The sequence below is a fragment of the Schistocerca nitens genome, chromosome 4, assembly GCF_023898315.1.
Source record: "Schistocerca nitens isolate TAMUIC-IGC-003100 chromosome 4, iqSchNite1.1, whole genome shotgun sequence".
NCBI lineage: Eukaryota > Metazoa > Arthropoda > Insecta > Orthoptera > Acrididae > Schistocerca > Schistocerca nitens.
This window is the reverse complement of record NC_064617.1, coordinates 728513734-728531230: the sequence shown is the minus strand read 5'-3', so window position 1 is coordinate 728531230 and position 17497 is coordinate 728513734. Positions and strand designations below refer to the sequence as shown.

At 43.1% G+C, this 17497-nt stretch overlaps 1 protein-coding gene across 2 annotated transcripts in view; it reads left to right on the top strand.

Moving 5' to 3' along the window:
- Positions 1-17497, top strand: part of LOC126252901 (caprin homolog) — an 82912-nt gene that overhangs the window by 6103 nt on the left and 59312 nt on the right. For both annotated transcript variants that reach the window (XM_049953876.1, XM_049953875.1), the window contains exons 3-4: positions 13950-14111; positions 14190-14357. In XM_049953876.1, coding sequence (XP_049809833.1) covers positions 13950-14111; positions 14190-14357 — 330 coding nt within the window. The remainder of the gene's footprint in view (positions 1-13949; positions 14112-14189; positions 14358-17497) is intronic.

The window sequence follows — 17497 nt, the reverse complement described above, 5'->3', positions numbered from 1 at the left end:
TGTGTGTGTGTGTGTGTGTGTCAGAAATTTTACTATTTGTACCACTAATTTCTTCACATGCTCTCTGTCTGCAAGTTTAGCACAAAGTGCTTCGTAATGGACACGATGAATCCTGTCTTTTGATCATTAAGTTTTTGCTCTTTTACTGTCAACTAAATCTTTAAATTCTTCTTGCATGCTATCCTAATGTTTCATAGCAATTATGCAGTACCTGTCACTTAAGTGAATTGAGAATGCTCATCCCTCTCTTCTGTCATTCCCACTTGTTTCAAATAATTGTGACGATAGATCACCAGACTACCTCCTTTAGTGCAATCAGCTTGCCAACATCCTTCATACCAGGAACAAATGGCAGAGGGTAAACAGCACTGACACCATGACTGCTGAATGGTGTGCTGACTGAAAAATGCCGCAGCTCAGTGCTGAATGAAATATCCTGCTGCCATTCTGGGTAGTTCTGAGAAAAGCAGAGTGACAGACTGGGCCTTGGGATGCCTGTGCCCCCCCCCTCCCACGCACGCGCACGCACACACACACACACACACACACACACACGACATGCCTGGCCAAGCCAGCACTAAAGTAAGGAAGGGAAATTAGAAATATGTGAAGTGAAAAGTTAAGTACAGGGAGTTCAAAAGCAGCCAAACATGATTGAAAAAGTCTTAAAATAATATTCTCTATGCTCAAATAACAATAAGTGCACAATTCGTGATCAGTTTTAACTACAAAAATGTGCTTAAGCTGCTGTGACAATTGTGTGTATATTGATGAATAAAACTATTAGTAGGCATAAGTCAGTTCCTAATTATGAGGTGGTTGTGTTTTGCAGTACTGTCCAGGATTCTTGGTGTTCAATCTCAAGTCATTTCTCGGAAAGGCTGAATTGTTTCAGTTTAGGATTAAACTAAACATACACAAATAATCGAAACATACTCAAAATTAGATATTTTCAAACCTGTTATTTTGTTTGTAAATTTATCTGTGTTCTGTGCATATTTACTGTAGGCCTGTTTATTTCTTAAGTAGTCTGTTATGTTGGTCTGCTTCTGAGAGGAGTTTAAATTTTTCGTGCGACATTTTGAATTCTTCCTACAGCAATAATGTCATTGTATTCTGGCTCGTATACTCTGAGAGTATACATTACAATGTATTGCAGTGACTGACAGGGTCACTATCATCATCTTTGTTTTGTTGCGAAGCTGTGGTCGCAAGTTCAATGTCACTTGTACTGGAAGCCATGTTCCCGTGCATCAATCTTCATCCACTAATTCAAGTTTTCTTAATTGACATCTTCAAACCAATTTTAACCCATTGCCAGGTTTATTGTTTGTGCAGTTGCTTCATCATCACTAACACCTTGAAAATCACTTTTTTCTGTATCGCAGAAGAATTTTCCTGCATGTTCGAACTAGTTGGTGTGGCTTGACTTCCTGTGTATGGAATCTAGAATTGTCATTCTTCCAGAATGTCACCAAATCTTCAACTAGCACTCCCAGTAGACCAGCCTGGTTGCACCATTTTACTGATGGATTTATGCCTTGGTCCAATGGCTGTAAAAAGGCAGTCACATTAGGAGGTAAAAACTTGGTTAAGATGAGACCATCATGGGATAAGAGAATCCTGGTGCTGGGATGTGAAGGGGTGTTATCAAGCAATGGAACAGCCTTCTTTGCCAATATGTTCTCTTCTACAAAACACCAAACTTGTGGTACAAAATCTATGTGGAATCAGTCTTTGAAAATTACACTGTCTATCCTTGCTCCATTTTCACTGTAAGAATGCACAGGGAGAGCCTTAGCTGCAATAGCCTTCAATGCTCGGGGATTTTTTTTCTTTACCAATCACTAGAAGTTTCACTTTGTCCTTCTCGGAAGCATTAGCAGTGCTCAAAATTTCAATTCCCTCTTTAGATGATTTACATCTAGGAATGCTAACCATGCTCTTAAAAGCAATGGTTCTGGTTGGTAGACATTTCCAATACAGACCACTTTCATCTTCATTCTCTTCTTCCAAAAATTTTGGAAACTCTTCCCCCCTGTGGGTCCGGGGGTTAGAATAGGCCCAAGGTATTCCTGCCTGTCATACAAGGCAACTGAAAGGAGTTTTACACGTTTCAGCCTTTGTGTTGATCCTCTGCAGGGTTTGACCTCCATTCTTCAAAATTTTCCCGAAGAGCGAGCCAATTGGGGAAGGGCACCTTACAATGTGCATGGTGTCCATTGTGCATTGAGATCTTTAGCCCACTTTCTTGTTGTCGGATCGCAGTCATGCCCATTCTCTATCTCTTGGGCGCGGACACCTTCCTGGGTGTGTTTTCCACCATGCACTATAGATTTCTGCATCGACGAGGACCCTTGACTTCTTTGCACCTGATATCCAGCACGGTAGCCAGTCCGTAGTGGTGGGGCCACCATGTACCCCGTTGGTTGTAGCCCCCTGACCAAACAGGGATTGCTCTGCTGATGCCTGTGCCGTTAACTCCCCATGTATGCCAAAAGTGGTAGGTACCCATCCCCCTGGGGCATCGGGACTTCCGGCAATGGCCATCCTGCCAGGTGGCCTTTGCTGTGGCTGGGTGGCACCTGGGGAGGCCCTTGGTCGGAGTGGGTGGCATCAGGGCAGATCACACGCGATGAAGTGTAGTCCATCTCTTGCTGGTGGTGAAACACAAGCAGTCTCTAAGTGATCAGAAGCTCAATTCAACGCACAGAAGTACAACCCCAAATCGTTCTCCTCCCTGGCCACACCGTGGGAGGAACGTCAGGCTAAGGATGGCAGCGGATCTTACTTGCCCTGGTACCTTGTATGTTAGAGAGCTGATGGGGAATCTTTCATGATGATGAAGCATCAGTTTTTTGTTGAGCATTTAGAGGACAAGTTTGGGGAGGTGGAGGGTTGTCCAAAATGAGATCTGGGTCAGTCTTTATCAAAACAGCATCCTCTGCCCAGTCATGGGAGTTACTCACTCGTGACAATGTGGGGGATGTTTCTGTAACCATTATGCTCCATAAATATGGTTCAGGGTATCATATTTCACAGAGACATTGTTTTGCAGTCCGACAACGAGCTGCGTGCCAATTTAGAGCAGTGAGGTGTAAATTTCGTCCGGCGTGTCCGCCAGGGTCCGAAGGGTAATCAGGTTGCCACCAGTGCCTTCATCTTGGCCTTAGAGGGTGCAACATTACCCAAGAAGGTCAAGGTGATGGTCTACCGCTGTGATGTAAAGCCCTTTATCCCTCCCCTGATGTGGTGCTTGAAATGCTGGAAGTTCGGCTATATGTCTTCCCGCTGTACTTCCAGCATCACAGGCCGAGATTGTGGACGCTCATCACATCCCAATACTCCATGTGCCCTGCCTCCCATCTGTGCCAACTGTGGAGAGCACCATTTTCCTTGCTCGCCCCACTGCAGGATTCTCCACAAAGAAAGGAAAATCATGGAGTAAAAGACCTTGGACTGACTGACCTACACTGAGGCTAAGAGAAAATTTGAATGCCTGCATCCTGTGCGTATGACATCGTCTTATGCCGCCGCTCCAACAGTTCTGACACCATCAGCTCCGCCAACCCAGGTCACCTCTGAGCCGGAAGACTACACCTGCCCACTTGATGGTTGGGGGGGGGGGGGCGGCATTTCCCTCCCTGTTGTTCCTGCACCACCTACTTCGTGAGCAGCAACCTCCCTCCCCCCCCTCCCCCCCATCAGGGAGGGACGTCCGTCCCCACTTCTAAGCTGTCGAAGCGTAAGTCTTCTTCGGCTTCTCTTGCTGGGAAGGGGTCTCTTGGGTCACACCCTTCCCAGGTTTTTTCTAGTGGGAAAGATGACACTTGCCAGTGGCTGAAGAGCCCAAAAGCAGCTGGTCGTAAGGCTTCACGCTCATCCTCAATCCAGGAGACTGAATCAGTGAAATCCTCCCAGCCAGGGAAACCCAAGGAGCAGCAAGATAAATCCAAAAAAAACCTAAGACCAAGGAAATTGCGATGGCACCCACACCATTACCGCTACCTACAAGCTCTGCAGCTGAGGATGGGGTGGAGATTTTGGCGTCCGCTGAGGACCTAGATCTCGCCAAACCCTCAGACACAATGGATATAGACGGCTCGGGCAATAAATTGGTGGCAGCAGGTGACTGAGGTGTAAACTGCCTCAGTGTTCCATACCTTCCCAGTCTCACGATGTTATCCTCCCGTGGAACTGCGGCGGTTTTCTCCACCGTGTGGCTGAGCTATGGCAACTGTTAAACTTTACACCTGCTATCTGCATTGCCTCCAGGAAACCTGGTTCCCAGCAATGCAGACGCCTGCCCTCCACGGCTATAAAGGATATTACAGGAACCATAGCAACTATAAGAAATTATAATAGTGTGTCAGGTGGAGTTTGCGTTTGTCCTGAACTTGGTCTGTAGTGAACATGTCCCTTCAAACCCCTCTTGATGCTGCGGCCGTCAGAATAAGGATAAGGATGACACAGGCAATAACTGTCTGCAATGTATATCTTCCTCCTGATGGTGCAGTACCCCTGAATATATTAGCTGCACTGATTGATCAACTCCCTAAACGTTTCCTACTTCTGGCAGATTTTAATGCCTATAACCCCTTGTGGGGTGGTACCATGCTTACTGGCAGAGGCAGAGATGTCGCAATTCGACCTCTGCCTCTTAAATACAGGGGCCGCCACACATTTCAGTGTGGCTCATGGTAGTTAATCGGTCATCGATTAATCAATTTACAGCCCAGGACTTCTCCCATCTATCCACTGGAGAGCACATGACGACCTGTGTGGTAGAGACCACTGCCCCAGCGTCAGGCACACAGACGCCTACCCAGATGGGCTTTGAACAAGGCAGACAAGGGAACTTTTACCTCTGCTGAGTCTGCTGAATCTCCCCGACACAGTAACATCGATGTGATGGTTGAGCAGGTGACCAGCTAAATTGTTTCTGCAGCAGAAAATGCAATCCCTCGCTCTTTAGGATGCCCCCGATGAAAGGCAGTCCCATGGTGGCCACCGGAAGTCGCTGAAGCAATTGAGGAGCGTCAGAGTTCTACAGTGGCATAAGCGGCACCCTTCCCTGGAGCACCTCTTAGCCTTTAAACGGCTCCATGCCTGTGTTCGCTACCTTATCACACAACGGAAGGAGGAGTGTTGGGAGAGACACGTCTCCACTATTGGGTGCCACACGTCATCTTCCCAAGTCTGGGCAAAGATCAAACGTCTTTTCGGGTACCAGGCCCCAACAGCTGTCCCTGGTGTTACCATAAATGGCGAGTTATGTACCGACGCAAACGCTATTGCTTAGCACTTTGCTCAAGCCTCTGCGTCGGAGAATTACACCCCCCCCCCTCCCCCCCAGCCTTTCGCACACTCAAACGGCGCCTGTAAGGGAATGTCCTCTCATTCACTACACGCTGCAGTGAATCCTGTAACGCCCCATTTACAGAGTGGGAGCTCCTCAGTGCCCTTGCACATTGCCCCGACACAGCTCCTGGGACTAAAAGCGAGATCTTCTCCAACTGGCTCTGGTGTGATGGCAGGAGAGCACCATCTTTCCAGTGCTCAAACCCAGTCGAAACCTGCTTGATGTGGACAGCTATCAGTGCATTAGCCTCACAAATGTTCTTTGTAAGCTGCTGGAACATATGGTATGTCGGCAGTTGGGTTGGGTCGGGTCCTGGAGTCACGTGGCTTGCTGGCTCCATGTCAGGGCGGCTTCCGCCAGGGTCGTTCTACCACAGATAATCTTGTGTCCATTGAGTCTGCCACATGAACAGCCCTTTCCAGACAGCAACATCTGGTTGCCATCTTTTTTGATTCACAAAAAGCATATGACACGACCTGGTGACATCATATCCTTGCCAAATTGTATGAGTGGGGTCTCTGGGGCATGCTCCCGATTTTTGTCCAAAACTTTGTGTCACTCCATACTTTCTGTGTCCAAGTTGGTGACTCTCATAATTCCATCCATATCCAGGAGAACTGAGTCCCGCAGGGCTCTGTATTGAGTCTCTCTCTATTTTTAGTGGCCATTAACGGTCTAGCAGCAGCTGTCGAGCCCTCCGTCTCACCTTCTTTGTGTGCAGACAACTTCTGCATTTCATACTGCTGTTCCAGTACTGTTGTTGCTGAGAGGCACCTCCAAGGAGCCACCCACAAGGTGCAGTCATGGGCTCTAGCCCACAGCTTCCAGTTTTCAGCCACAGTCATGTGTCATGCAACTTCTGTTCGCATCGTACCGTTCATCCGGAACCCGCACTTCACCTTAATGACGATCCACTCACTGTAGTGGAGACATATCAATTCCTAGGACTGGTTTTCGACGCTCGATTGACTTGGCTCCCTCATCTTCGTCAGCTTAAGCAGAAGTGCTGGCATCACCTCAATGCCCTCCATTGCCTGAGCAACAACAATTGGGGTGCAGATTGCTGTACGCTGCTGCAGCTCTACAGAGCCCTTGCCCAACCCCAAATTGACTGTGGAAGTGTGGTTTATGGTTTCGCAGTGCCTTCAGCATTGCATTTACTCAACCCTGTTCACCACTGTTGGGTCCGATTAGCGACAGGAGCTCTTAGGACGAGTCCGGTGACCAGCGTACTGGTGGAGGCTGGTGTCCCTCCCCTGCAGATCAGACATGTGCAACTACTCGCCAGTTACGCAGCACACATTCATAGTTCCCCTGCGCATCCGAATTAGTTTCCTTTTCTCGCCCGCAGCAGTCCACCTACTGCATCGGCGACCCAGATCGGGGCTGACAATTGCGGTTCGCGTGCAGTCCCTTCTCTCTGAACTGGAGTCCTTCCCTTTACCACCTCTTATTGCAGTCTGTTCACGTACTCCTCCAGGGTGTACGCCCTGACTGCAGCATCGTCTGGACATTTTTCATGGCTCTAAGGACTGTTAACCCCACCTCTGTCGCTTCCTCTAGATTCTTGATGTGTTCCAGGGCTCTGAAGTGGTTTATACCAATGGCTCAATGGCTGATGGTCACTTAGGCTTCGCATATGTTCATGGAGGACGTATTGACGAGTTGGCTGCAGTGTTTTCCCTGCAGAGCTGGTGGCCGTATCTCGTGCTCTTGAGTACATCCGCTCATGCCCTGGCAAGTCATTTCTCCTGTGTACTGACTCATTGAGCAGCCTACAAGCTATCAGTGCTACCTTCACCACCCTTTGGTAGCGTCCATACAGGAGTCCATCTATGCCCTGGAACAGTATCGTCGTTTCATGGTATTTGTGTGGACCCCAGGACACATCGGAATCCCCGGCAACGAACTTCCCGACAGGCTGGCCAAACAGGCGACACGGAAACCTTTTCTGGAGATAGGCATCTCTGAAGCTGACCTGCGTTCTGTCTTACACCGCAGGGTTTTCCGGCTTTGGGAGATGGAATGGCATAACAGGACGCACAACAAACTGCATGTCATTAAGGAGACTACTAATGTGTGGAAGTCTTCCATGCAGGCCTCTCGCAGGGAATCAGCTGTCCTCTGCTGGCTCCGCATTGGCCATACGTGGCTAACGCATGGTTACCTACTCCGTCGTGAGGACCCACCTCAGTGTCGCTGTGGCTCCCAAATGACAGTCGTCCACCTCTTGATGAACTGCCCACTTTTGGCTGCTCTGTTTCAGACTGTTAACTTTCCCAGCTCCCTGCCTTCGGTGTTGGGTGGCAATGCCTCCACAGCGGCTTAAGTTGTACGTTATATCCTTGAGATTGGGTTTTATACTCCTGTGTAGGTTTTAGCGCTTGTCCTTTGTCCCTCTGTGTTGTCCACCCTAGTGCTTTTAGGATGGAGGTTTTAATGTGTTGCAGAGTGGCTGGCTTTCCCTTTTTATTTCAGTGGTTGGCCAGCCACTGCAATCTGCATTCATGTTTTACTGTCTTCCGTTTCTAGCATCTCTCTGTTTTCTTGTCCTCTTTTGTTCCTTTTAGTGTTCGTTGCCTTCCCTTCGTTCTTGTGGCTGTTCCTTTCTTTCCATTTTGTGTTGTGTGTTTTGTCCATTTTATTCTCACACTTGTGGCATTGTTTTATTAGGAACAAGGGACTGATGACCTCGTAGTTTGGTCCCTTCTCCCGCCTTTAAACCAACCAACCAATTGGAAACCCTTCCCAGAAGAAATTAGCTACCACAAAATTTGAACTAAGCTGCTTTCCTTGCACAGTAAGTTCCTGAATCCCATGATGATGTTTGAATCTGATTAGCCATCCAGATGAGGCCCCATAGAACCATAGAGCTTCATGGGGGAAAAAAATTTAGCTCTTTTTGCCACACATCGTGTCTGAAATAGTGATACCTTCTGCTTGTTTTTGGCAGCATCTAGGCCGTCAAATTTAGATCTCCTCATGCTGTTGCGTGCAGGTGGTCCAGAATTAGAATTGCATTTCCTGACAACATGCTTATTCTTTTTAATGTCCCGGACAGTCTTCATTCCAGTGCCAATATTAGCACTTGGTTTTGCAGTTGTTAGGGGACCGATGACCATAGATGTTAAGTCCCATAGTGCTCAGAGCCATTTGCAGTTGTTTTCCCCTTCTCAAATCTTCCAATTAATTCTAAATTTTGTTTTAATGTTAACGAGTTTCTTTCGTTTTGCCATCATATCTCTTAGAAATTTCTTTTGACTTGCTTCAGTGACACATGCCGATTACCATCAGAAAATTAGTTTTGTTAGAGATTGGTGTTAAGACATCCTATGAAACGTTGTTAAATCCCTTCTCAGAAAACTACCTAGAACAGATAGTTAGAAAACATCAGTCATGATGGAAATATGTTGGATCTAATGGCAACAAATAGGCCTGACCTCTTTGATGATGTCCACATCAAACCTGGTATCAGTGACCATTATGCAGTTGTGGCAATGATGACTTCCAGAGTACAGCAAAAACAAGCAGAAAGATGTGTGTTCAGTAAACCAGATAAAAAAAAAAATCAATAGTGTCTTAACTTTCAGCATAGGGCTCTAACATGTACACACACTATTGCTAAAGTTTAAAAGAACTGTTGACTGTGTAGTGGATATATATGCACCCAGCAGAACAGTTCATAATGGAAGGGAACATCCGTGGTATAGTCACTAGACATTGAGATTGCTGTGTAATAGGTATAAAACAAAGCATAGGGCTAAAAAGAGGGGGGGGGGGGGGATGTGGTAAATGAAATGTGTGGGGCTGTCAAGAGAGCAACGCATGATTCCTTCAATGACTATTGTAGCAGAGTATTGTCAAATGATATTTCAGAAAAACCAGATAAATTCTGGTCATGTGTAAAGGCTGTTAGAGGCACCAAAGTTAGTGTCCAGTCCATAGTGAATGACACTGGAACTGAAATTGAGGGTAGCAAAGCAAAAGCTGAAATACATAACTCAGTTTTCAGATGTTTCTTTACAAAGGAACAGGAGAATTGCTCTAATTTAATCCTCTTACCATTGAAAAGATGAATGAAATAAGTGTTGGTGTCAATGGTGTTGAGAAACAGCTGAAATTGTTAAAATTGAAGAAATCTCCAGGGCCTGCTGAAATGCCTATCAGGTTAACCTGCCATCCAATATCCTTCACTTTGATTTGTTTTAGAACCTTGGAACATATTCTGAGCTCAAACATAATGAGGTATCTTGAACAGAATGACCTCCTCAGTGCCAATTGGCATACTGAAAGCTTAGGATCAAGACAAGTCAGGAAGATGCAGTAGTTCTTGCTTTCTGAAAATCATGCGACTCAATGTCCAGTGTATCTTGGATGGAGTAATCGTCAGATGTAGAAGTAACTTTTGGTTTGCCCCACAGAAGTGTATTGTGACCCTTATTGTTCCTGCTGTAATTTAATGACATAATGGACAACATTAATAGTAACATGAGGCTTTTTGCAGATGATGCAGTTGCCTAGAATAAAGTACTATCTGAAAGCAGCTGTATAAATATTAAGTCAGATCTTGATTAGATTTCGAAGTTGGCAACTTGCTTTAAATGTTCAGAAATGTAAAATTGTGCATTTCACAGCAAAAACATAGCATCCTATGACTATAATATCAGTGAGTCATTGTTGGAATCAGCAAACGTGTACAGACAGCTGGGATATGACAAGGAATGATCACATAAGCTCAGTCTTGGGTAAAGCAGGTGGGGGAGTGAAATCACTCTACAAAGTAGAGTGCTTACAATTACTTGTGTGTCCGCAGCTCGTGGTCGTGCGGTAGCGTTCTCGCTTCCCACGCCCGGGTTCCCGCGTTCGATTCCTGGCGGGGTCAGGGATTTTCTCTGCCTTGTGATGACTGGGTGTTGTGCTGTCCTTAGGTTAGTTAGGTTTAAGTAGTTCTAAGTTCTAGGGGACTGATGACCATAGATGTTAACTCCCATAGTGCTCAGAGCCATTTGAACCATTTGAATTACTTGTGTGACCAGTTCTAGAATATTGCTAAAGTATGAGACCTGTACCAAATAAGACTAACAAGGGGTTTTGAAAGTGGATAGAAAAGGGCAACATGAATAGTGACAGGTTTCTTTGATCCATGGGAGTGTATACAGAGATAGTGAAGGAACTGATCTGGAAGACTCTTAAAAAGATAGACATAAACTATCCCGAGAAATTCTGTTAATGATGTTTCAAGATTTGGCTTTAAATGATGACTCTAAACATGTACTACAATCCCCTACATATTGCTCACATAGCAATCAAGAGGATAAGATTAGAATTATGGCACACAGAGAGGCATTCAAACAATTGTTCTTCCTGCACTCCATAACTGAATGGAACGATGGTATGCAGAGTGTAGATGTAGATGAGTAGGCTGGACTATAACAAGGGAAACAGTACTCTGTTGTCATGTGGGGCAGTTCTTTAGACGGTGGAAATGGCACTTCTTGTCTGATGGTGGGTTATTACTGTTTGCTAGAGAAAAATATTGCATCTCTCTCTCTCTCTCTCTCTCTCTCTCTCTCTCTCACTCACTCATTAAGCACAAATTCTCACTTTCTCTCCTTAAGCACAAATAGTCCTCAAACTGGATAATCTGTGCACGAATAATTGGGAGAACACGGTGGTTACAGCCTTTTAATTGTGCGAGCATCCACTGTACTTACGTTCATGCATGAGGCACTCTAATCTTTTGTAAAATTTGTATTTCACATCAAGAACGTCTTTGGTCTTGGGAAGTGAGTCTGACACTGCAGGTTTAACAGAATCCTGGCTTGGGTGTTGCTTATCAGCTTGTAGAGGTTATTGTTTGTTCAAAATATGCAATGTATTGGTGTCACAGTTTTCTTGCACTACATTCTCATCATCTTCATTTCCATTGTCCTCTAGGAGAACAATATTTTTTATTGAAGTTAGTAATCTCCTTTTTTACTATGTGAATAAAATGCATACTTCAATAATACCCCTTAACTCATGAGGTGACATTTTGTAACTTATACTAAGACTTGTTTAAACAGAGATTCAAGGTGCAAATTATTTGAAATTTTTAATTAAAATTATATAACATTTATTTTTACAATTATTTAAGTGTTGTTTAAATACGTCGTGTTGATTTTACTGCACTGAATAAAACCTGCATATTGTACTTTTTGTCTCACAAAATCACTTTTTTCCATATAAAACAAAATTCCAGGATTAAACTTGCACTTCCTCATTAGATTCAAAAGGAAACTGCAAATTTGATATTCAATGCTGGATAGACATTTTTTTGTTACTGCCATCCAGAATATATTGGATTTTCACTTGCTTATTTTATTGGAGGAAAAGAAGGGTCCCCACTACAATTGTTCTGAAGTTCTTCTGAATGATCCTCTGCTGGCAGAACTGTGATCACTGGCTATTGTATTGGTATATTTCTTGATCTGTGTTACCTACATCTTCCTCCATCCACTAACAGTTTCATTAAACTAAGGATCATTAAAACTGACACCTTCCTGAGATTTGATTGTGCACTATTCTGAAGAAAACATGTATGTAGATCATGAGGTGGGTCTATTACAGCGAGAAAAGATACACTGAACCTTGTTCAGTTGTTGCAAGTTTAGTGTTTACAACACAGTGGATACCAGAACTGGCTCAGTTTTTATACCAAGGTTAAATTGCCCTGCAATCAGCAGTGTTTGTACTGTTGGCCCTTAGTAATTCTAAATTTTACTTCTAGGTTAAGAGTGGGTGTTAACACTGCGAAAGTATTATACATACAAAAATTTAGGTTAAACACTGTTTTAAGATTAAGTAACAACTATTTGTGAATGAGACGAGATGTACTGGTCTCTTATGCAGCACTCCATAGGAATTACACAGAATACTTCATGAGATCTACAATATGGCACAGTGGTTAGCACACTGGACTCTCATTCGGGAGGATGATGGTTCAAACCCACCTCCGGCGCGTTTTCCCTAAATCCCTACAGCCAAATGCTGGGATGGTTCCTTTGAAAGGGCATGGCCAACTTCCTTCCCTAATGTGATGGGACTGATGGCCTCGCTGTTTAGTCCCCTGCCCCAAATCAACCAACCAACCAACCAATCTCTAGTATGAGTAATATTTGGAGCTTTCAGTGCCAATTTAGACTCCAGACAAAATGTTTTATGAAGTGAAACATGACAGTTGTATGGTGACATCAGGATTGTTACTGATTTTATGTCCTAGAACACCCACCTTATATTATGTAGATAAAAATGTGGTTGTGTTAGGAAATAAAGGCATGAAAATTCATTTTTGGAAGTGCAATATTATGAAAAGGACCGACTGCCAAACATGTAAGCCTTTGGACAGAAGGACTTCTTCCAGAATGGCTGTGTACCTGTCTACAACTCAGCAACTGTGATATATAGTGAGTAACAATCTATCGTTTTCATAATATGGTCATTATTTTGTCCTGGATTTTTCCATTGTTTCATTTTTAGAAGGAAATATTTTGTATTGTAATTTCTGTACATTGAATATGACAAGAATGAAATTGCTGGTGGTGAATTCTGTGCACCATTGTTTGTGATACAATATTTGCTGCTGCTTTTCTGGCACTGTCCATTTGCTGTAGTCATTTTTTAAATATCGTCTAACTGTGGAAGTTGTTTCTAAACAACCTTGTTCCAATAAGTAGAATCGTTGTGAAGTTTTCTTCTTTGTAAGATGCACAGGTCTTGCTGTGAGGAAGTAGCGTGTCGGATTGAGATTCATTGAAATAGTTCTGACAATGCATCTGTGAAAGAGAGAACTTCAAAAAGTCCTTGTCTGACAGGCCATTGAGCAATATTCAGTTTGGGTTTCTTAACACCTTAGCTTTCCACATAAAATACAGAAGTTTGTTCAGCACGAATCTGTGAAGCAAAAGCATATGCTTCTTGTTGAGAGATAAGTCACTCATAGAAAGGCGATATGCCAACAATTAAGCAGAAATGTCTATATTTTGTAGAAGGAACAATAATACTAAAAGGCTAGACCCCTGCCAACACAGAGAAGGTGTTGGGTGACACAGGCACTTTAAGAAGGTAGATATAATTAGCTATCACACAAAGTTCATAAGATGTAAGCAAAAAAAATGCACATGTCCACGCATACATAACTCTCACACGTGGCCAGTCATCTCGTTGCTTGATTATCTAGGAATAATAGTGATGATGTTATGTTGTCAGTATAGTTCATACACATACATTTTCTCAATATATCAAGCTTTCATAATTATTTTTCTTGCGTGCCTTAATTTGGTGTTAGCACATCCTGTCAAACTTAAAGAATATTTGTTATCTGTATGGTAAGTACTTGTCATTGTAATCAGTTCATTGAATTCTTTGCAGTATAGATGTATCACACACATTATTCTTTTGTGCTCAGTACAAAAGTTGAAAAAACTCTGTTAAATTGTATTTGAAACTGCCTATACTTAAGGCAGATATATGTAATGCATCAGAAAGAGACGTGCTGTAGTTATTTTATATAATGTTCATCACATAACACCCAAAACTTTTGCCCTAGGATGTACTGCAGAGTATGGGGCAAGATACTGTTCGGGAAGATTTTTTGGCTGGTAGAAATGGTGCAGCACAGCTGACTGAAGAAGATTTAAAGTATCTGGATGACTTATATGTTGAGGTTTCTCCAAAGCATGGAGGGGAAGAAGGCACACCATCATTCCAGGTATGAATCAGGCTCATCTTTTGTCTTTCCATTTTTCTCTCTCTTTGTAAATTTGATAATTCTCTTCTGCATCCACAGGACCAAGTGAATCTTTCTGCCGAACACCTACTAGCTATTGTTGAAGGGAAACCAAAAGAGCTTGTTGGGACGACATGTGCAAAACTGAAAGAAATTGTAACAACCATAGTCAGTTGTGGATATTTTGACCAGTCTGTGGAAGAAGCTGTAGAAGAGACTGCAGGAGAGGTGAGTATATCTACCTTTACAGACTCATCCCTCCCCTGTCATTCTCTCCATCTAAAGCTGTAAAACATCTTCCTTGTTGATACCACAGCAGTATTATCTTTGATGTGCATTTATAAGCTTTCCTATGCATGTGCAATAATTGTATTTTACTGAACGTAGTGCTCTTGTCACTTTCATTGCAGGATTGTTGAGGTTGTGTGTGTATTCTATACCATAAATGTTCATAACACATTGCTGTCAATCTGGTCCACTCATTTAGTATATTCAGAACACTAGCATGCCAGTTACCCTCCAAAGGTCACAGAAGTTAGGGCATTGTTTGGTTTAGTTTGAATATGAAATGTTCCCTTCTCACAATACAGTTAGCTTAATCTATACCTCATTGGAGTGAAGTGGCACTGTGCTTAAACAAGAATGGTTAATGGTTTGTTAAATCTGGAGATTGGAAAGAGTCTAACTTTTTTTTAAATTATAATTCTATTGTAACTCGGACAACATATTTGTGACACAGGTGCAGATGCACTGCTGATCTCTGAGTAGTTCTTAAAACAGTAAGCAAAAATCCAGTGCATCAACCATTTTTGGCAGACTATCCTATACCCGGGCCGCTGAAACATTGCACTTAACGTTTGCGTATGAAGTTGGCAGCATAACAGAGTAACAAGTGAAGAACGCTAGGCGTTCAGCGTAGGGCGCCAGCCAATCACAGCGCAGTGAGCACTGCTGTTACTCACGTGCTGTGACGTCAAAGTTCCCGTGTTGCCGGCTTTGTTTGGTGAATGTGTATACAACGTGAATTGTATGTTGTTTACCGCGTGTTTTCGTTGTACTGTGTGCTATATCGTTGTGACTTTTGTTACGTTGTGAGTGTACATACTTGGAAAATGCCACCGAAAAGACTTCGTTCACCTAGTGACAATCCTTTGCGTCGAGGGGTGCCGCTAAACAGCCAGGCACTGGAGTTGCTACGCAGAACTCGTGAGTTTTACGAGCAGGAGAAAAACTACGTAAGCATTCATGGACAGCCATCAATTCCTGCCGACAAAGTGGTGGAACGTACGTCGAAAATTCTTGGTATTAGTGCAAGAACCGTAGTAAGGGAGTATTACTACAAAACTTGGAAGATAGTGAAGTGAGCCGTAACGATTCCGAGCTGTCTGGATCAAATAATACATTTTTATCAACCCCAGGAAAGAAGAAAAAGCGGCCTAGTCCTATCACAGATTCAGATTCTTTCCAGACTGATGCAATTCGTAGGCATGTTTATGCTTACTACAGCAGAAAAGAGTATCCGACTGTAGCTAAGTTATTAATCTCTTTAAAAGAAAGTGAACTCTTCAGGGGTGGTAAAACATTACTAAAAATTGTGCTAAAAATATGGGTTTCCGTTACAAAACGCTAGACGGACGCAAAGTACTGTTAGAGAGGGCACATATTGTTACCGTTCGTAGCATTTTCTTGCACAAAATTGTGGACAGACATTCATTCCATAATTTAGCTAGACAAAATGTGGGTTAATACCGGGGAAGCTGTCAGTAAATGTTGGACGGATAACACACCCAGCAGTAGCGGCCATCAGCCGACGGGAAGAGGAGCTAGATTAATTGTGGTCCATGCAGGCTCCTCCAGTGGTTTTGTTCCTGACGCACTTTTAGTTTTTAGATCAAAAAAGACTGGTGATTACCATGAAGATATGGATCACACACGATTTGTTGAGTGGTTCAGGAACCTTTTAAAACAATTTCCTGTCCCTACAACAATTGTAATGGACAATGCTCCATATCATTCGGTGATACAGAACAAAGCCCCAACCACAAATGATCGGAAAGAAGTTATGGTGCAGTGGTTACAGGCTCGAAATATTGCAGCGGATATGAGTATGACAAAGGTTCTGTTATATTCTCTTGTTAAAGAAAATAAGCCTACGACACCTACATAAGTAGTAGACGAAATTGCCAAGGAGCAGGGTCATACTGTAATAAGGCTGCCACCATATCACTGCCATTTCAGCCCTATTGAGTTAATATGGAGTGATGTAAAAATGTATGTAAGGAACAACAAGAAGTCCTTTACAATAACAGAGGTGGAAAAGCTGTTGCGTGAAGCTCTTGTGACTGTGGATGCAGCCTCATGGAGAAAAAAAGTAGAGCACGTCGAGAAGCTTATACGAGCAGCACAGACAATAGAAGGCATTATCAGTGGCCATGAACAATTAATGATTTGTCTTGCTGATGACGACGATGAAGACTGTTTTGGCGATGAATCGGACAACAGTGACGATGGCGAGCTGGATGGAATTGCGCCATTATTGCTGTAAATTGATGAGTGAAAAATTACTAATATTGGTTATTTATTGCAGTCTCGGTTATTATTTATTTTGTAAACTACGTACATTATTGATTTTAAAGTACCAGTCATCAGATGCTTGTTTATTGTATTTCTTTGCTCCGTTATCGAAAGGGTGCGCATTGTTGTGCTTTTACATGCATTATTATACGGTTGTTTACTTCCTGTCATTGTAGTACAACTAAAAACGAGTTTTTAATATACACTGTAATTGCTCAATCGCTTGCATTTACGAGACGGGACGGGAAACTGTATCGTCTGCTGTGTGTATAGAGGCTGCTGTTGCAACATCACTATTACAGTATAGCCAACCTAACTAGACAAAAAGCGAACTGTCAAGTGCAATGTTTCGCCGGCGGGGGTATAGAGTCATTTTTATGGAAATGTGAACAGAGTTAATAAGGCTGCCACATGAGGGTCTGATAGTGATAACTTTCTTATTTCTACACAGGCTTATTGCAGATAATGGTATTTGAAATCCATGTGGTTCTAGGGGATGATGCAATAATTGCTGCATCAGTGATTTGTAAGTGATGAGGAATGTTTAGTTAGTGATTTCGTAGTGAACTGCAAAACAAGCAACTGTAAAAACTGAACAAACTGCTGGAAAGGGTTAGAATATTGAGAAGGTATTACTAAGTGTCACTATGATCACACCTTCATTCAGGCTTTGATAAAATACACCTACTACTTGCAATCACAGATAATACTCATTCAGTAAGATGTACAAACAAAGTTTTGCTTGTATTAAGTGTCCAAACAATGTAGATAATGCTTAGAAATGGTAGGCGTTA